The 21,349-nt window shown below is 40.4% G+C and overlaps 2 protein-coding genes across 2 annotated transcripts; one reads left to right on the top strand and one right to left on the bottom strand.

Annotated features, from left to right (window-relative positions):
• Positions 1-11,436: 11,436 nt before the first annotated feature.
• On the top strand, positions 11,437-14,744 carry LOC132302588 (uncharacterized). The gene is made up of 3 exons (XM_059799495.1): positions 11,437-11,736; positions 11,830-12,035; positions 14,175-14,744. The coding sequence occupies exons 1-3, from the start codon at positions 11,644-11,646 to the stop codon at positions 14,479-14,481; spliced, it is 606 nt and encodes a 201-aa protein (XP_059655478.1). The 5' UTR covers positions 11,437-11,643; the 3' UTR covers positions 14,482-14,744.
• Positions 14,745-17,464: 2,720 nt separating this feature from the next.
• Positions 17,465-18,135, bottom strand: LOC132305560 (non-specific lipid-transfer protein 2-like). Its single transcript, XM_059803189.1, has one exon. It carries the CDS (start codon positions 18,101-18,103, stop codon positions 17,819-17,821), a length of 285 nt encoding a protein of 94 aa, XP_059659172.1. The 5' UTR covers positions 18,104-18,135; the 3' UTR covers positions 17,465-17,818.
• Between the last annotated feature and the right edge of the window lie 3,214 nt (positions 18,136-21,349).

Genomic DNA, 21,349 nt, shown 5'->3' with positions numbered 1-21,349 from the left:
TTATTCAACCTATTTATATTAATAGGGTGGTCGGTATGGTAGTTTAATCCAATTTATTGGAGTTATTTTTTCCCTCTATTAATCTTACATATAATTTTCAGTCATTGCTTAGGCAATAATACATAATTGTAATTTCCAGGCATATATATAATCCTTGGTTAATTGTAATAAAGAAATGCCTTATTAACTTTAAATGTGGTGGAACGCATTGGAATTACAACCTAACTAGCTATAAAACACCAATATGTCTATTGTAATGTTGTGATTTGATCAATATTGTTATCAATCCAAAGAAAGAAGAAGAGGAAGATGAAGAACGAAGAACACGATGACCAATAATGGAAATGAAACAAGAGGGAAAATTTTGAAAACTAGGACATACCTTCTGGTATAATGAATTTCGAGCTTCCAACGTAATTGTAAATTTTAATTTATAGGATATGTCACGTCTCACGTCATTTCGGATAGAAATTATTGACATTTATATGTATAACCATATTCTAACTGTTTAAACGCATTTGAAAATTGTGAATACAGTACAAAATGAACAGCACTGCTTATTAATTACGTCGAGAACCATATTAGTCTCTCTGTGTCCAACAAAGTCAAAGTATAGTTACACTCATGATGCTTATTTTTTCCTCTTTTATTTGTTTTGGGCCCTCCATCCCTTCAGAGGCATCGCAATCACATTGATTGGTGTACCATGACTTTAACAGCAACACCTAATACCTTAATTTCAAAAATTCAATCATTTCGAAATGTGGAGAAGAAAAACCTCTTAAGATTATTGAAGATGCAAGAAACTCCTTCTATTCTTTCTCTCTCTAGAATTCTTACACCTCAACCCCCAAAAAGATCCCCCTCCTCTTCATTTCAACTCCTATTTATAGATACTTACAAGATATTTACAAGATATTTACAAGATATTTACTAATTGCTGGACCTGGGCTTATTCCTCTGTAAGCCCTAGTCACCCTTGATGGGCTTACTCCCGCTCGGCCCATATGGCAGTGTCTTTCTATGGGCTGACCCAGCTGTTCGGACTGAAGGTTGTGTTTTGCGAGTCGGACCTGGCCCATGTCATCCGGGGCCTCCTCAACTGCCCCCATAATTGCCCCTTATTTAATAAGGGGTAATTATTGATGGCGTCTCATCATGACGCTGACGGCTCGAGATAACCACGTGGGGGAGCGAACGGTCAGATCCAGAATCAATGTTCCGGGGCTCGAGGGATTTCTTGCCTTCCCGACGCTTCGGCCCTCGGGCCCCCTTGCCTTTATAATGCTCTAGAATTCCACTTCACTTCCCTTTACCGTCTCCATCATCAGCCAAATCTCCCTCTTTCTAGAACTGTGCTAAGCCTTTTCCGGTGAAATCCTTCGAGAGTCATTCTCCCAGCGATCTTGCAGTCCTCCGAGGTTAGTTTCGTTCTTTTTACTTTCGGCAGGCTTCCATTTTCCCTCTTTTAGATTCTTCTTGCACTTCCACCATGGTTGTAGATCTGGGTGTTCTTCGTATGAGACTTAGACTTCCTGACAACATCGAAGTTAGGGTTTGCCCCCAAGACGTTAATATTACGACCGGCGCCGGCCTCCTGCCCGGCGAAGTCTTATTCACGAACCTTCAACTGAATGTTGTTAGGTTCCCTCTGCACCCTTTCTTTAGTTACGTCTTCAATAGATTGGGGATATCCCCTCTGCAGGTCAACCCCAACTTCTTTAGGATTATATCTGTTATGCTCTTATTGATGCGTGACAGAAATCTGGACCTTGACCTCATAGACCTCCTTCTGTGCTATAAGGTCAGTAAGATCCGTACTAACGAGCCCTTCTACCACCTCTACCCGTTCGAGAAGATGTCCATATGCACTGACACAATAAAATCTGAAAAGGGTTGGAGGGATAGCATAGTGGGCATTAGTGGGGCTTGGTCTTCGCCAGCTGCAGAGGATTACCCAATCCCGAGCGCCTTTGGTGTCTGCTCTGTCTCCTCCTATAAAAAATTCAAATCCCATAAACATGACTGCCCCTGTGAAACATGCGTTCCTCGTTTTTGCACTTACTTATGCCGCTCCTTGGGAATACCCTGTGATGACTTGAGCTACAGTGTTTGCAGGGATAGGAGTAACTACTTGAAGAGATACGTTCTGAACGATATTCCTTCCTGCTCAGACCTCCTCACTTCAGACAACCTCTTTGCGCTCTCATCACTCGGCTACAATATGAGCAGACTGCAGATTCCCTCTTTTGGCAGGAGGAAAAATACTCCCCCAGCTATTCCTGCTGCTGGGGCGACCTCCTCTCCAGCGTCGGCTTCTTCTTCAGCCACCATATCTGACACTGTCCCGAGCGCATTGGCTACTAACCCTGTTGCCAGCGCCCCTGCTGCCAACCAGAACGCGTCCTCCCCAGCTACCATAGCTCCTGCTGCTGCGGGGGGCGGTCGGGACAAAGAGCGAGGCAAAAGGCCTCATCCTGACAGTGAAATCGATCCTGAGGAGGAGCCTCTCATTAGAAGGACCCGAGTCTCTGGGCCGGGTACTCTCTTGCACCGAGCGATCAGAGCTCCTTCTCCCTCTGGACCTCCTGCAGCTGGTGGCTCTGCTTCTGCTTCAGGCCCCCCTTCTATCCCCAGCTTACCGCCATGGGCCCCTCGGTACACCCGAACGGATGGGACGTTCGTGAAACCGAACGAGACCATGCTGAAGGATGGCCAGACCGCTATGGCCTACTACAGGAGCATGTGGACTCCGAAGGACATTGAGGCGGCAAAGGGCCTTTCCCAGAAGGACGTGTTCAGTCGCTTTCCCCAATCTGCTATGGAGGTGACTTTTATTTTCTAACTCATGAATTCTCTTATATTACTTGGTCTTGCATTCGCCCGTTCTGACTATTGGTTTAACCGTTCTTATTGTGCACCTATGCAGACATTGTTCGGGATGATGGCCATGCAGAAGCAGGTGGAAATGGGGAACGCCAGGGCCCGAAAGTATTCTGACAGCCTGGAGGTGGCTAATAAAGAAAACGACCTCCTTGCCATGAAGAATACCGAGGTGCTGGTTCGGCTTGACAAAGCCGAGCAAGAGAGAGATGTCCTGAAAAAGGAGAATGATTCCCTTCAGGATGAGAAGGACGCCCTCTAGCTTGAGAAGAGCGTCTGGCAGACTGAGCAGGAATCACTCAGAGAAGAGAAGGCAGAACTTCAACGCCTTCTAGCTGATGAACAGTCTGCTCGGATGGCTTTTGAAAAAAGAGCTCTGGACGAGCGTACCGCTCTGATCGACGCTATCAGCAGAGTGGGTGGTGGGATGCTGGCCCTTCACGCTCGGTTCTCCAGGGTCGGTGCTCTTCGGTATGCTCAAGGATTCCGGGAAGGTTTCGCCGACCGGGTTCCGGATGAGGGACAGACCAGCTCCACTCCGGATGAGGTAGACAAGGATCTGGGGATCGAACCTCTGGGGGTCTATGTCGACCCAGAACCCACCGAAGCGGAACGTATATTTGATGAGTGCCAGGACATCGCATCCTCAAGGATCATCACAGTTCCTCCTACCGCTCTGCCACTGACCGCTCCCCAATCGTCAACCGTGGCTCCCTCTGTAGCCACTGCTGACGCTGAACCCCAGCCGAACGACTCAGTTATTCACCTGGATTCCCCACCTCATGAAGGTGAGGCGGCTGATGGGGCCGCGGAGGCGAGTCGGCAAGACCAGGATGCTGTTGGTACTGAGGCGTCTAGCTAGGGCTCCTTCGAATTCTTCCAGTTCATATCTTCTTGTAATGATGGACATCTCTCTTTTGTAAACTAAATGTTCAATATTAATGAAATGGCCGAACTCTTTTTCTCTATGTGTTGTACTCTGTTCAACTTATCTTCAGTACATATATATCTTTTCTCTCTTTTTCTTTTTATATTAGCTTCGCTGTGTGTTTGTACGGCAAGTGCCTGGCGCTCGGCTAGAATGCCACTTGCCACTTGGCTTTAAATTTTTAGCAAGTGTCTGGCGTTCGGCTTATAGTGCCAGCTGCCACTTATCTTGCTTAAGTGCCTGGCGCTCGGCTAGAATGCCACTTGCCACTTGGCTTTAAATTTTTAGCAAGTGTCTGGCGTTCGGCTTATAGTGCCAGCTGCCACTTATCTTGCTTAAGTGCCTGGCGCTCGGCTAGAATGCCACTTGCCACTTGGCTTTAAATTTTTAGCAAGTGTCTGGCGTTCGGCTTATAGTGCCAGCTGCCACTTATCTTGCTTAAGTGCCTGGCGCTCGGCTAGAATGCCACTTGCCACTTGGCTTTAAATTTTTAGCAAGTGTCTGGCGTTCGGCTTATAGTGCCAGCTGCCACTTATCTTGCTTAAGTGCCTGGCGCTCGGCTAGAATGCCACTTGCCACTTGGCTTTAAATTTTTAGCAAGTGTCTGGCGTTCGGCTTATAGTGCCAGCTGCCACTTATCTTGCTTAAGTGCCTGGCGCTCGGCTAGAATGCCACTTGCCACTTGGCTTTAAATTTTTAGCAAGTGTCTGGCGTTCGGCTTATAGTGCCAGCTGCCACTTATCTTGCTTAAGTGCCTGGCGCTCGGCTAGAATGCCACTTGCCACTTGGCTTTAAATTTTTAGCAAGTGTCTGGCGTTCGGCTTATAGTGCCAGCTGCCACTTATCTTGCTTAAGTGCCTGGCGCTCGGCTAGAATGCCACTTGCCACTTGGCTTTAAATTTTTATAGTCGACCATTGGAAAAGAAAATTCTTTTTTTTGTAAATTCCAGTAACTTGCTCATTCATACGTATTTGATTGACAACAAATAACATCCAATTAAAGCCAGAACTTAGCTTCTATTGGTAGTACCTCTTCAGAGACGTGGCGTTCCAGGGCTTGCTGACCAACTTTCCCGCCATGGTTTCCAACGTATATGCCCCTTTGCCAATGACTTCTGCAATTCTGTATGGGCCTTCCCAGGGTGGCATCATTTTTTTGACCATCCCCACCTTTCTTTTCAGAACCAGATCGCCCGAGGCAAAATCCCTGTGTTTTACTCTCTTATTGTGACTATTCGCCAGCACTTGCTGATACGATGCTAGCCTTATAGCCGCTGCGTCCCTCCTTTCGTCTATCATGTCGAGGTTCAATCTTAACATCTTGTCGTTCTGATCTCGACTCCATGCTAAGCTTCTGATAGTGGGGACTAAATGCTCAACTGGTATAACTGCTTCGGTACCATACGCCATTGCGAACGGGCTCTCCCCAGTCGGCCGCCTTGGGGTGGTTCTGTAAGCCCATAGAACGTTCGGGAGTTCATCCAACCACTTCCCCTTATGATCTTCCAGCTTCTTCTTAATGCAGGCGAAAATGGTTCTGTTTGTGATTTCTGCTTGTCCGTTAGCCTGAGGATGACTTACTGCAGCCAACTTCTGGTTGATTCCATACTCCTCCAGCAGCTTTCTTACTTGCCTGCTGTCGAGGTTTGTGCCATTGTCCATGACTATTGTTCTGGGAACACCGAAGCGGCAGATAATGTTGTTCCAGATAAATCGTCTCACTTGAGTCTGAGTCACGCTAGGATACGGTTCTGCCTCCACCCATTTAGTGAAATAATCCGTGGCCAGTAACACATACTTGTTCTGAGCTCTTGCAGTTGGCAGAGGACCGACCACATCCATCCCCCATTGCGCGAAAGGCCAAGGCGAGGCCATTACGTGCAATTCCTCAGGTGGTTGGTGGATCATTGGTCCATATCGTTGGCACTTATCGCACCTTCGAGAGAACTCCTCCGCATCTCTTGACATGTTTGGCCAGAAATACCCTTGTGTCATTGCTTTATGCGCTAACGATCTTCCCCCAGAATGATTGCCACACACACCCTCATGAATAGCTCGCAATACCTGCTGCGACTCCGCGGGGGTGACACATTTCAAGTACGGGCCAGAATAGGACCTTCTGTACAGCTGGTTCCGCACGATGGCGTACTTGGCAGCATTCTTTTTGAGTTTCCTAGCTTCATCCCTTTGCATAGGCAAAACGCCATCTCGAATATAGGTAATGATTGGGTCAATCCAACTCGGTTCATACGGTATGACGTTGACTTGCCAAGGGTCCGAGTCCATCGGTTCTTCGAAAATGGACGGCTGGGTCACTATTCCCACTGGAATCACCCTCGCCAATGTTTCACCGCAACTCGAAGCACTGCATGCTAAACGGTCTGCATCTGCATTCTGTTCCCTCGGCAACTGTATGAATTCAATCTTTGCAAAGTCCTTGGCTCTACGCAGAACGATATGCCCCCATCATGTCATCCTTGGTTGCGTACTCACCATTTACCTGTCGAACAATCAGCTGCGAGTCACTATACACTGTCAAACTTTCGATCTGTAGCTCTCTGGCCAACTTTAATCCATTTAGCAACGCCTCGTATTCCGCTTCATTATTGGTGGCTCGGAACTCAAGTCTGAGTGCTTGGCTCAAGGAAGTACCCTCTGGGGTTTGCAGTTTGATCCCAATCCCAGCCCCCATCTGGTTAGAGGAGCCATCCACAAAAAGTTTCCAAGAGCCGCTTCTAAGGTCCTCTTCCGTATCTTCGGCATCACATTCTAGTAGGAAATCGGCCACCGCTTGCCCTTTAATAGCTGTTCTCGGCTCGTACGTTATGTCAAATGAACTCAACTCTATGGCCCACTTTGTCATTCTGCCCGAGAGCTCTGGCTTGTGCATGAGCGTTCTGATTGGGAAAGTTGTTAGAACAGCTATGGGGTGGGATTCAAAATAATGCCTTAACTTTCTTTTTGCATTTACAAGTGCAAGTACCACCCGTTCGGCCTTTGAGTATCTTTTTTCTGCCTCCATCAGTGTTTTGCTTACATAAAATACCGGGTATTGCACCCCTTCCTTGCAACGAATCAGAACGGCACTCGTCGCGACACCAGATACTCCAAGATATAGAAATAACTTTTCTTCCGGTTCTGGGGCTGACAGGACTGGTGGATTCTGCATATATTGCTTCAAATGAGTCAATGCCTGTCGTTGCTCATCCCCCCAGACCTGCCTTCCATGGCTCCGAATCGTGTCAAAGAATGGTTTGCAGTGGTCTGACAACTTTGAAATAAATCGACTTAATGCAGCTATTCGTCCTGTTAGGGCTTGCACCTCTCTGATCGTCTTTGGCTCGGCATTCTTAATCAAAGCCTCTGCTTGAGCGGGGCTAACTTCGATGCCCCTGCGGTTGACCACGTGTCCCAGAAACTGCCCGGAACTCACACCGAACGAGCACTTGGTCGGATTGAGCCTCATCCCATATCGCTTTAGTACATCAAATACCTCTTGCAGATGCTTCAGATGATCATCCTTTTTCCTACTCTTTACCACCATATCATCAATATAGGCTTCGACAGTCTTACCCATTTGATTCTTAAAAACTTTGCTAACAAGTCGTTGATAAGTTGCTCCCGCATTCTTTAATCCAAAAGGCATAACTTTGTAGCAGTATGTTCCTCGCTCGGTGACAAAAGAAGTTTTTTCTTCATCTGCGGGGTCCATAGGAATCTGATTATAACCTGAATATGCGTCCAGAAAGGTTAAACGCTCATACCCGGTGGTGGCATCCACCATTTGATCAATCTTAGGCAACGGGAAGCTGTCCTTCGGACAGGCTTCGTTCAAATTGGTGAAATCAATGCATACTCGCCATTTCCCATTTTTCTTCTGCACCACAACGACGTTGGACAACCACTCAGGGTAGTGCACCTCTCTGATAAATCCCGCATCAAGCAGCCTATTGACTTCTTCCGTTATGATCTGATTACGTTCTGGAGCAAATCTTCGCTGCTTCTGTTTCACTGGTTTGAAATTAGGATTGACATTCAGGGAATGACAGGATACGGAAGGACTAATTCCAGGCATGTCGAGGTGACTCCATGCAAATACGTCGACATTGTGGGACAAGAAATCCACTAGCTCTTGCTGCTCTTCTCTGGTCAGTCTTATACCCACTCTGGTAGTTCGTTCTGGCCTGGACTGATCGATCTGCACATCCAGAAGGGGCTCCTCGGTCAAGTCGGCTGACTCCTCCACCCTATTCTGCTCGAGTGGAGGTTCCTGTAATTGCTATCTGGGGCTTGTCGACCGGACGGGCGCCTTTCCTTTCCCAGCATGCTTTAGTGTGACGGAATAACACTCTTTGGCTGCGACCTGATCCCCCCGAATGTCTATCACTTTATCTCCATCGGGCCCGAGGCACCTCATGACCTGATGCAGAGTTGAGGGTACACCTCGGACTCTGTGAATCCATCCTCTTCCCATCAGGAGATTATACGAGGGGTGAATTTCCACAACCATAAAAGTTTCCATAAGAGCTCGCTCTGCAGCTTGAACTTCTACTTCCACCATCCCGACGGGTTCCACCCTCTTCCCATCGAACCCTAATAAGGGATTTCCGGTGGGCTTGAGCCTCTCTGGTTTAATGTCGAGCCTGTCAAATGTGTCCCTCGGCATAACATTCGCACTGCTCCCAGGATCGATCAGAACTCTGCGCACCAAGCAATCTGCCACTGTCAAACTGACTACCAACGGGTCGTCATGAGGCAGTTGAACACGCTGCAGGTCTGTCCAGTCGAACTTTATCTGCATTGACGGGCTCTGTTGGTGTAGAGTGGTCACATTGCCGACCCTTTTCTTCATCTGCGCCTGCCGCAGGCGCACCCGTAGCAGCTCATCTGGCTCTTCACTAGGCTCGGGTCGACCATGGATAGCATTGATTATACGAACTGGTTGCGAATTGTGGGAGCTTTGTTTATGACTCCTTTTTATTTGTTCCACTGGTCGATTCTGCTCCATCACCGAGCCTTGAACATAACTCGCAAACTCCCCTCTAGCTATCAACATCTCCACTTGCCTCCTCAGGTTCCTGCATTCGTTAGTCTGATGTCCGAAATCAGAATGAAAAGCACAATGTTTAGTTTGATCCCTCTGTTCGAGGGGTTGTCTAATTGGCAGTGGTGGATGAAACTTGTCCTTGTTCTCCTGATACAACCTCGCCAGAGTGACCTTCAGCGGAGTAATCAACTCTTCCTCCCTGGACCTTTTTTCGGCCTTCCAAGTGGTCTGACGTTGCGGCTGAGCCTGCTTCTGCCTGATCTTTGCCTTGGACTTTTCCTCGGTCGACACAAGCGACGTTGTCCGAGCATTAGCTGCCTCCTCTTCTTCGAGGCGCACAAAGCCATCGGCTCTCTCATTGAGTTCATCCATGGTAGCTGGCGTATTCACTACCAGACTGGTGTGAAACGGAGTTCCGCGTGTCATGGCTAACTTGAAGGCTTGAACTGCCGTAGAGGGATGACATTCGATTACCATACTCTTAGTGAGATTAAACCTGGTAAGAAAGGCCTGGAGCCGTTCGTCCTTGTGTTGCCGCATCGTGAACAGGCTCGAGATGTCCTTCGGCGGGCGTTTGTTCCCATAGTACTGGCTTATGAACCGATCGCACAGGTCCCTGAAACTGCCAATGGAGCTCCTAGGCAAGTTTTTGAACCAGCTGAGCGCCGGTCCGGCCAGGCTTGTAGGGAAGCATTTGCACATTAAAGAGTCGTTTTCCGTATTCAGGGCCATTTTCAACTGGATATGATACACATGATAGATCGGATCGGTTGTTCCGTCAAACAGAATAAAGACTGGCATAGCAAACTTCCTTGGATGCGGCGCATTCAAGATCTCGTCGGTGAATGGTGAATCCACCGTCCGAGCTGCGGATCGGAGAGCTTCATTCTCTCTTTGGAGTCCAGCGGTAGCTCTGTGAGTTACGGTTCTGCCCTCCGAACCGTGATGAGTGACAGTAACCATGGAGGGCCGGTAAGACGGATCGAACGACCGTTCCTCTATGAACTCTCTCTGCCAAGGCGACGCTACTCGACGGCGATCTACCTCCATCACTTCCTCTCGGTCAAACCTTTCCCGCTGCGGATCAACGTGAGTCGAGCCTTCGTGATCTTCAACTCGACGAACATTAGGCGGCAAATTGTCCATCATCCTTTCATCACGGTGGTGAGCTGACTGATTGTTCTCGTTCTGATCGCCTTGATGCGCGATACTAGATGGAACACCTCCTTCTCCGACCGGAAGCGGATGCGAAACTGCGGGTATTTGCCGATGCTGCAGTCCAGCTTTCAATTCTGCATTTTCTTTTCTGAGAGCTTCAATCAAGTTCATCAACTCTTCAAGCTTTGTTTGCTGGACAGCCTCCATCGGATTGGAGCTTTCACCTATCATTATTCCCGAACGGAGTAAAGGCATTAATCTCAAGTTCGCGAGTAGATCTGAGCTTCGTGAGTAGGAATTTTTAGATCTGGCTTCTAATTCTCCGAATTATGCTCACTGTTTACAAGATCTGAATTGTCTGAACTCTAAATCCGTCAGATCCTGCCACAATCGAGCAACTCGTGGTTGCGTAGATCTGAAGTCACTCCTGCCAAAGCTTCAAGAATCGTAATTCCTCCAGAGTAGGTCACAATCGCTCAGATCTGGATTCAAATCCGCAAGATCGAGTCTCGATCAACCGAATTGGTTTGAATCCATTCGATACTCCTCATTGATCAACCAAACTTTCATGCGTTTCCCACAGACGGCGCCAATTGAAGATGCAAGAAACTCCTTCTATTCTTTCTCTCTCTAGAATTCTTACACCTCAACCCCCAAAAAGATCCCCCTCCTCTTCATTCCAACTCCTATTTATAGATACTTACAAGATATTTACAAGATATTTACAAGATATTTACTAATTGCTGGACCTGGGCCTATTCCTCTGTAAGCCCTGGTCACCCTTGATGGGCTTACTCCCGCTCGGCCCATATGGCAGTGTCTTTCTATGGGCTGACCCAGCTGTTCGGACTGAAGGTTGTGTTTTGCGAGTCGGACCTGGCCCATGTCATCCGGGGCCTCCTCAATTATATATAAGCGACTATATATATTGAGCTTATGAAAAATCATACACAGTATATGTGAACACATTTTTAGCTTTCCAACTTTTATCTTGTTGGATTGGATAGGAAAGAAGCGGTGGAAAGGGTTTTTTAGAATTTGGTGAATAATTGGGGCCCATTTGTTGCAAAATGGTCTTCTCATGCTTGTATAGTGAAATGGACTTGCAGGTGCAGCATGGTGTCATTGTAGTTTTGGGCCTTGCTGTGTCCTCTGGCCTTCTCTATTGCTTTCTTTTCTTTTTCTTTTTCTTTTTCTTTTCTTTTCTTTCCTCTTTTTCCTTGGGCAACAAACAGGACAGCAAGTGACCTTCAATAGCCGGTCAAAACAACCGGGAAACCGGCACCCTGACAGGCCAACCCAAGTCCAGCTATATCTTGTTCAAAAATCAATTGTCAATCAAAAACTGGTAATGAAAATCGGGTCCCACATTTTCTTTATGATGATGAATCATCCCTAAAAATCCAAACAAATCACCGCACACAAGCAAACATCCAAAAAGTTAAAAAAAAAACAAAACACGCCTCCCAAACAAAGCCTTCAAAGTGAGAACCCGCCCAAAAGCCATAAGACCCGTTTGTCAAAAGCAGATCGAGTGTGAGTGAGTGAGTGAGTGAGTGGACAGATACAGTGAGAAAAAAAAACAAAGAGTAGAGAGAGAAAGTTAGAGAGAGAGAGGGAGGCGATAATGGCGGTCTCTGTCTCCATTTTGGCCATCGTCACTTCTCTTCACCTAATCGCCTTCGTCCTCGCCGTCGGCGCCGAACGTCGACGAAGCACGGTATCTTTCTAATTACACACAGTCACACACTTATTCTCTGTGATTTTATTACATGTTGTCTAATTTGGTTTTCTATGGAATTTTTGTTTGAAGGCTAAAGTGGTACCGGACAAATACGATGAGCGTACCTACTGTGTATACGGTTCCGACGCGTCAACGGCGTACGGACTGACGGCTTTCGGGCTGTTGCTAATCAGCCAGACGCTGGTTAACGGCGTTACCAAATGTCTCTGCTTCGGCAAAGGGCTTATGGGTCGGACTTACACCACTTGTGCCATCTTCTTCTTCATCTTCTCCTGGTAAATTTACTAATTTATCCTCTCCCCAATCTTTTATTTTCGTTCAATATCATTATTTTACCGTCCATTTGTTAGCATGTCTCAGTTGTCAATTACTAGTACTTTCTTCTGCTCAAACGGTTCGGATCGTTACATCATCATAATTAATCATGTCGATACTCTGCGTATGCACATATATATATATATATAGGGTTCAGTTTTGGGCTAATTTAGTCAGCTCTCATGGAGGAAATAATGAATTCGCAATAATGCACACGTGACATACCGGTGTAATGTGGTCCTTTGCTATAATTAAACATTATAAATTTTGGACCAACTGATCTACATCACTGTTATTCTATTATTATTATTTGGCATTGTATATTTGAATGACCAACCCTCCAAACTTAATTCTATAGTAAATTAGTTTGATGTTATTTGGAAGAAGGATGCTAATCACTTTGATTGAGTAGCTGTGGTTCGAGTGAGTTTCGACTAATTTAAAAATGTTTTTTATGCATTAGTTAAGTTAATTGGATCCTACTGGCTTGCAATCACACTTGATTAACTAATTGAATTCAAAATTTCAATTGGCCTTTAATTTCGGTCTCTTAAACATATTTCAAATCAATATGTTGTCAGGGGTGTCTCAACCATAAAGCAATTAAGGCGGTTGTTGCCTAAGGTCCCCAGTGGGAGAAGAGGCTCCCTATCTCATTATATTAGTAATTTGTTTCTTTTAGTGAATTAATTATGCTTCGGGTATTGTATTTATTACCAAATATCAATACAAGTTTCTTTTAGCGGGAAAGTTTTATCTTATCATTACTTCATTTTTCTTTTCTAAACAATTTCACACCTTTTGTGTTTTTTTATTTCCTTGAACTTATTACAAGTTAAGTAGAGGGAATAATTTTTAAGTCTCAAACTGCATCGGTGTATTTGATTACACAGCTATGTTTTTGATAACATCTACTTTGGCATGGAACTTATGCTGTTCTTGATAGGATGAGGCTATCATTATTGCTTATATCTTCCGTCTTTTTGGGTTGTTTATAGAAAATGCATCCTGTTAGTGTAGCATTTTGTTGCTTTCTGATCCATTTGAAGCACCTAATTAGACAATGTCATTTCAATTTAAGTAGAAAAAAAAAAAAAAATTTTGAAAAAAGAAGAAGAGAGATTTTGTACCAACATTTCCCTTTTGAATGAATTTTCTTCTATCTCATTGAAGTGTTTGCATCATTAGATTTTGGGTGAAGAATTGTTTAACTAAAGAACTATTGTCCCTTAGTTGGATTGCTTTAGTTCCTTTATTAGGCTTGGGATTTGGACTTAGGTAATAGTTGGTGATTTATCTTTTGTAAAAGGGTATATATATGACTCCTCACATGATTTCTAGACAAAAAAATCATATTATTAGATTGATTAGAGAGAGCAGCATTTTAATTGTAATGTATGTGTATATAAAGATGTGATAAGCAGCATTTTATTTGGTGAAACTAGTTATGAAGTCTTTTGCATTACTTCACAATGTCAAGTTGGCTTAGGCAATAGCTGGTGATTTATCTTCTCTAAAGGAGAGGGTGTATGCGACTCTTTTCACATGATTTGTTTCTCGCCATAATGGTAAATAATTGGTTTCTTGGTGCTCAAACAAGATAGCAGGCTTGGATATTCGAGTTTTATAATTAAGTTTGGTTTGCATGAATTTTTCAGTTGAGAAGTTGTTAAAATGCATTCAATTAAGTGGCCTGCATGCTTATGTTTGGTTCTTGGACGTTTAAATGAGTTCAGCTTGTACCCGAGCTGGTTGAATAATCAGTCATGTAATCAAGCATTTCTTGGTGTGTTGAATATACTCTCATGATAAAATTTAATGGTTTACAAGTCCACAACGAATTCCAAAATCATAATTCATGCCAGCAATATCTACTCCCGGCATTTCTTATTCAGATGAGTAATATTTTGGTGTTATGTTACATCAGTTGCACATATGGTTCAACTGTTCCTGGTACAATTTAACCCGAATTGAAGCCAATTAAGCTTTAACTTGTTAAACCTGCAGTACCTAGAAATAAGTTATAGGCTCATTTGCTACCGTTTAACAACGTACATTGTTTATCATTTTTCTTAAGTAACTTGTAAATGAATGAGCAGGGTAAGCTTCTTGGGGGCAGAGGCGTGCTTATTGGCAGGGTCAGCGAAGAATGCATACCACACCAAGTACCGAGGAATCTTTGGTGGGATGGAGTTATCATGCTCCACTCTCCGGAAAGGCGTGTTTGGTGCTGGGGCTGCATTGGCATTGTTATCGATGTTTGGGTCTATCCTATATTATTGGGCCCATTCTAGGGCTGATACCGGTGGATGGGAAAAGCACCACAATGAAGGACTTGGCATGACGACTTCTAATTTTTCAGAGGACCAGCACCATCAAAGAACCGGTGAATTTGAGAAGGTTTAATCATATATATATGGGGGTTAGTGAACACAGTTTTGGTGACTTGTTGATAAAATTGTGAGAAATGAGAAGTCATATTATTGAGCTGTGTAGTGTAGGTAAAGTAGGTAAATGACTTGTGTTGGGAAAAAAGTATCACTATGTTTGTCTACCTCCTTTGCCATTTTTATTTTCCTTTTTTTTTACCTTGGTATTGTATTTATGTCATTTTCTTGTTACATGTACCAACTTAAAGCAGAGCTTTTTAATTAATGTGTTTTAGTCAATATCTTTCCTATCAAGTGCAATGAAAGGATTGTAAAATATCCCCATTTATGCTCTACACTCTTCATAGGATTTGGATGATGTGCTGAGAGGGCAAAAACTTTTGGCTTGTTTAGTTCAAATTTCTGAAAAACAAAAGTTGAAAAATTGATATAGTTTGAAATTTTGTTTGGTTCAGAACTTTCTGAAATTTTGGAGCTTTTGAGAGATGTTCTTTGTTTTGAAAGTTTTTAAAAGCTGTTATCAGAAAACTTAATCAAGTCCTTGAGTTCTACCCATCACTCTGCTTCTTCAACAAAAAGCAAGGGTTGAAACTTCATCTATTCAAATAACAGATTAGCCTTGATTTCTATACTACTTTCAAATCCTTTCAAATGATAAATGGAATTGCTCTTCTTCGTGTCTGGGAGTCTGTGTTGGAGTCTTGCACTCTATCCTTCTCCTCTAACAACTAAATTCTAACATTCTAGCCTTGAAAATAAATAAATAAATATATAATAATAATAAATGGAAATCATTTATTTGAGTACAATTGCACAAGGTTAAGGGTTACAGCATCATACCTGCAATTAATTAGTAGCTTTTATATGGAAATTAAGAAACATTGGCCATGTTTGGTAATTGGATGGAGTTGAATCAAACTAGATTAGTAATAATATGAGGCATTTCTCTTCTTCCCTTTTATTTTATTTTATTTTATTTTATTTTTTGGTAATGTTTCATTATCATTGTGGTTTTAATATTCATTTAAAATTATTAAAATAGTAATATAATATTTTTTGAATTAATAAATTTCAAAGTAATATTATAAAAATTGGAAAATTTTCTTCCTCTAATCTCTCTGGTTATTTAGTCAATTAAGTAAAAACTATTTTGAAGATCTTGGTTAGGGTCACTTTCCAGCAAAAGTCATATTAAGGTAGCTGGACGTGGACCGGTGGACGTACATTAGACTTGAGTCCGTATATATATATTGCACTTTGATTTAAGAGCAAACTTGGCCTCAAATTTTCTTTTTTCCTTTTTTATTTTTTGAATTTTCTTATGTATTTTTCACGTGGGAGTCGGGGGTTAAATGGATATAACAAGGAAAAGGACAGAAAGAAAAGACAGAAAGCTGCTAAATTAAAAAATTAAAGAAATAGTAATTATTTCCCTCCTATTCCTTCACATTAGAGAAAATAGTAAAACCACTGTTAAGGTACCGATCCTTATTTATTTATTTATTTATTTTGATATCTAGAACTCACTTGGGCAGACCCTTTAAATCCACCCTAAGGTAACAAATTGAAAATAGTGGAGCCGACTTTACAACTACGTTACTAAATTAGTCAGAACTATAATAAGAGTGTTGGGGTCTAACCCTAGATTTATTAGAATCAAAACCCTCTCCTTACTGCAAGGCCAAACCCCTGGGGGCTACCAACCCTTTCTTAGTCCCACATTTTTCTCATCTTTTCATTCATCGTGGTCAATCAAGCATAGGACAAGTTGTCTCTCATTTCCTTATCTTTCCTTTTATTCCAAATCTCGCCACCTATACATACCCACTCTTACCCTGGAAAGAAATGAAAGGAAAAGAAAAAAATAAATAAATAGAGGGATATGTTTTTTTGTATTAGGTATAAAAAAAACTTTGAAATAAAAAGAAAGGGAATGGAAAAATTTGGAGGGATACATTAAAAGTTTGATGAGTTGTTTTGTTCTCTTTTTAAAAATGGAAATAGAAAGAAAAGATAGCATTTTTAATAAAACTCTTTTAGTATTTTTATAAAGATAATATTTATGAAAAATGGGTATAATAGCAAACTCATTAAAATTTTTTGCTTTCTTTTCTTTCTCTAAAAATAGTTACTACCATCATTTTTCCAGGAAAAAATTCTCTCTCCGTTACGCTTATACTGGATTGGTCTAGTGAGGGGGTAAAAAAACTGACTTGACATTAATTTAAGTTAAATTCATATTTAGCAAACATAAACAACATATCTATTATTTAATGAATTTGACTTTTACTTCATGGGCTTAATTGATTGAAATTTGAACATTGAAAAACCCAGATGCATAACAAAAAAATAATTATAGAAAACGATGCAGATCAAAAGAACAATTAAAAAATGAAAATTTTATTTTGATCAAAAGGTGAGTTTGTGAATCTTTATCTTTGATACGAACAATTCTTCGGCTTTTGATAAGATTTGGGGTTGAAGAAAAACAAATGATATACAAGTTAGAGGGAAGAACAAAATAATAAAGAAAACTTACCAGAGTTAAAAAAAATGTATTTTAATTTCATTCAAAAGGTAAAGTTGAATGGTATAATAATATAATTTTAGTAATATATTGTATAAGGTATAACGTATAAAGTGGTTATTCAAAAGGTACATATGGTAAAACAAATTGTAATTGAGTAAATTTCTTTAATCATTTGCTGATTTGGCGATGACAAGAATATGTTGGGTAGGTGGCGTTAATTACCACCGTTAGATGCTCACTTGACGACGTTCAATGAGAGAGTAACAGAAATGATTTTTTTTTTTTTCCATTTTTCCCCCCTTTTTTTCTTCATTAATTAATTAAACACGATAACACTATTCTATCATCTCTTTTCCTTTATTTTCTTTTCTTTGATGATATTACCTTATTTTGTTTTTCATTGTACCAAACACGGCCTTAATCAATCAAGTCTGATCATAAATTGCTTGAATCACCCACCAAATTGATAAAAGAAAACATATTGAATATTGAAATTTATTCTCATTACATGCAGCACACGTAAACATTTTACAAGCAGCAAACAGAAATACACAAGCTAGCAAAAGCCATTAATTCCCACAATAACTCTATATATGACTCAACAAGAACATTATAACCAATACTAGTCCCCCATTTACCACTAATTAAGTCCACACTCTATATAGATTATAGTATAATATAAGATCGATAAATCTCATACGAAAGAACAACTAGCCAAGTAGCAGATAATTGTTACGTCTCACATCATCGGGGCAGAAGACGTTGCTAGGACTTGTACGTGTAGACACCCCTAACTGTGTAGACGCGCAATATAAGGAGTAGTCTAACAATTAGGGAACGGAGAGCCACAAGTGGTAGCCACCTTCCTAGCATTGGGAGAGTTGACAAACTTCTGGAGATTAGGGTTCTTGACATACTGGCACAGGCATGGCCTCTGTTCCTTTAACTTGCTGCAGCAGGTGGCCGTGGGAGGGTTCGACGATGTGATGGCAGCCGCGCACGGGCTCAGCTCCGTCGGGTTGCAAGTCACTGCCATACACACCTCAGCTCCACCAAGAAGCAACACAACCATAGCACAAACTACTACTGCTATGTATGACATTTTCATCTTTGCAAGTTTTTTTTTAACCTTTACTCAATACAGAGAGAGATGTGTGATTTTTGTGGAAGCTCTTGTCACAATTTATACTGAGAGATGGGGAAGAATTAAAGTGCCAACAAAGCACAAGGTGAATTGCATGGGAATTTTTACCTTTGAAGTAAGGAAATGTTTTTTACTTGGTTTTACCAAATGATTGGGAAAAGTTTTTATTTATTTATTTATTAATATATTCCACCGAATGAATCAATTACTAAAGTTAGTGGGGTCAAGAGGTTGTCACGCCTTCTTGCCGCTTTGGTTTCTTTTTCTTACTTTTGTTATCTATTAATTGCTCCTACTTGTTTTGGAGCATTAGACACCCTAGTATTACTTTTATCATTTCACAATTACATCACTCTATTTTCACACACACATACAAAGGGCCAAAGGGGAGAGAGCCCAATAGTTGCTTTTCGGTTCTCATTTGGCTTCTTAATTCGGTTTAAAAATAATAATATTGCATTTGAGAAAATTGAAATGGAAAAATTACACTTACACACAGTTAGTAGTTTTAAATAATAAAATGATCTATTTTAAAAGTTCATTTTTCATTTTAGTTGAATTAAGTAAAATAATTACATAGGCATCAATAACTGTTGTTTAGGTCCAAAATACCCTCCAAATACTTATTCCAAAATACTAAAAATTATTCTCCTAAAATCAAGTATTTTCTTTAAATAATTTATTTTCTTTGACCTTGAACCATATTGCTGCAACTTTCATATATACATACACGATAACTTATACAACTAATAAAAAAGATTAAATAGAGTAAAAAGTAGGGCAATCAAAGGTTAGTCCCCAAAAAGAAAAATATAATTAAACTCAAGAATATATAAATCGTCTTTGCAGTGTTGTATGCCTTGAGATGATTATCAATTTTTTGGCTCAATTAATTACACTTGTTTTTTAAATAAAAAATGATTGCTGGTATACCATTTACTGAAGTAACCATTTAGTTTTTTCATGCTTTACCTTTCTAGTGCGTGTGTACTGTATGTGTGTATATATATATATATATATAATGAATTTCCACTTACTGAAAAAAATAAATTCTATACATAATTAATTTCTATTAAATTATTTGTATGTTTGTAAATTGATATTTGCAGGTTTGAACCGATATGGAGTTGGAAATATCGTTAAAGTTTTTTGCACAAATTTTATATAATATATATAATTATATATGTTGTTTTTTATTTTATTTATTTTGGTAATATATACATCATATGCAGAAATGCCAAATTGAAAGTCAGCTAATAAATCTTGTTTTTCTAAATTTTATGAATGAAAGAATTATTTGATTTAGGAAGGATATTTTAGTATTTTGAAATACGAGTTTGGATGATATTTTGGATATAAATAATAGTTTTTAATGTATATGTAATTATTTTACTTAACTCGACCACAATGAAAAACTAACTTTAAAAATAGAGTGATTTGTTATATAATACTCCTAAATCTATTTAAATGTAAATATTAGTATAGAATTTGAACTAAATTTATTTCAATTTTAAATTCAATGGTTCAGTTTGATAAAAAAATTGGTGAAGTATAATACATTTGGATTGGAAGGAAAAATAGAGTAAAAGAAAAGAAAAGAAAAGAAAAGAAAAGAAAAGAAAAATTGTGAAAAAGTAAATATTGAGGAATGTGACAAAAAAACCCCATAATGAATATAGAATCACACGCGGAGGCCTATAATGATTACACTTTTGTTTCTTAGTTCTGTTGGTGTGTATATCTGGTTGTTTCATTGTTTGCCTTGAAAAAAAACAAAACAAAAAAGAAAAAAAAGAAGAAAAGAATATAGAATCACACGCGGAGCCCTATGGGTGGGGGTCGTACCCCTAACCTATCCATTCTCCAACCAAAATAGTAGTGTACTTTCGGTGATGTGATGTGATGTTCATTGCATGCCATGCTCCATGCAATCCTTAATTATGTGTAAATTTTGAAAAATAAAAAAATAAAAAATAAATCCTGAATTATATATATATACACACACATATATAAATATGTTTCTCTAAATATTTAGAAACGATTTGATCATATGCTTTTTCAAAAATGAAAAAAAAAAAAAAAATTCAGACCGTGTTTGGTTGCAAAAAATTAAAATTTTGTAACTAGAATTGATATAATTGTAAAAAAATTTAGTTTAATTATATGAATTGATTTTTCAATTCTTCAAATTCTAATTTTAAAAGTCTAATTCCACACTATCAAACACAATTACAGAAATTTGCTAAAAATTAAAGTTAAGTTAAATTTCAGAGTGGGTCTATCATAAAAGTGGGCTCATAGTGAAACTATTCTCCATATATGACAGCTTTCTCCAACTCTAATCAGCTGGATTAGATCTATTGTCCCCAGGCATTTCATCTGATAATGACTTATTAGCAAGGAGTGGCTCTCTCTCTCTCTCCTCTTAACATTGGCATTACAATCACTTTTCTTGGATCCACAGTGGTTTTGAAATGATACAATTGCTCAATTGTCAAAAATCAATCATAACCTCATTTGCTGGTCAATGGTCAAAGATTTTATCTTGGGTAAAGGCCAAAAAATGCCCCACTTTGATTTACATATAGTAATATCATATATTTAGAATAATATAAATAGAAAATCTGTATTTCACTAATCGAAGATCACTGAGATTAATTCGACAGCAAATGCGATCTACCATTGCCCTTTTCAACAAAGGATTGCTTTTGTTGAAGTGGGTTTTACTTTAACATCCGCTTTGGACAATTACAAATCATAATTAACATTGGATTCAGATATTCACTAAGTGCTGGAAAGAGCATACAATATAGTTTTGAATTTTAATCATCGATCCGGATAACAATGATGAGAAATGAAATCATGCCTAGCTACATAGGCAACTTAGGATGAATAGTATTTCGAATAATGGAGAGTCTAACCATCCCAACACAATGAAATCTTTAGTTAGAATGACACGAAGTTACGTTACGATTGGAAGTACTAAGTGCTGTCTTAAATTTGAAATCGGAAGCACTCATTGTTATCTTAAATTTAAAATCGAAAGAAATTTAGTTAAATAAGAAAGATTCAATTAAACTAAATTGAAAAACTAATTTTTTTTTGATTTTAAATTCAAGACACCATATTAGTGCTCCAAACATAGCATAAAGACAAGTTTTGTTGACATACATCATTTGGGGCGCAAGGTAATTGGAAATTTTGGGCTTG

This window comes from Cornus florida, unplaced genomic scaffold, assembly GCF_030987335.1.
Source record: "Cornus florida cultivar Cherokee Brave unplaced genomic scaffold, ASM3098733v1 CherokeeBrave_3.0.0_Hap2_Chr04, whole genome shotgun sequence".
Lineage (NCBI taxonomy): Eukaryota > Viridiplantae > Streptophyta > Magnoliopsida > Cornales > Cornaceae > Cornus > Cornus florida.
Note: the sequence above shows the minus strand (reverse complement) of the source record. Positions and strands in the feature narration are given on the sequence as shown.

Coding starts and splice junctions, on each gene's coding strand:
- LOC132302588 (XM_059799495.1), top strand. CDS start 11,644: ATGGCGGTCTCTGTCTCCATTTTGGCCATCGTCACTTCTCTTCACCTA. Junction 11,737..11,829: donor CCGAACGTCGACGAAGCACG/GTATCTTTCTAA, acceptor TTTTGTTTGAAG/GCTAAAGTGGTACCGGACAA. Junction 12,036..14,174: donor TTCTTCTTCATCTTCTCCTG/GTAAATTTACTA, acceptor ATGAATGAGCAG/GGTAAGCTTCTTGGGGGCAG.
- LOC132305560 (XM_059803189.1), bottom strand. CDS start 18,103: ATGAAAATGTCATACATAGCAGTAGTAGTTTGTGCTATGGTTGTGTTG.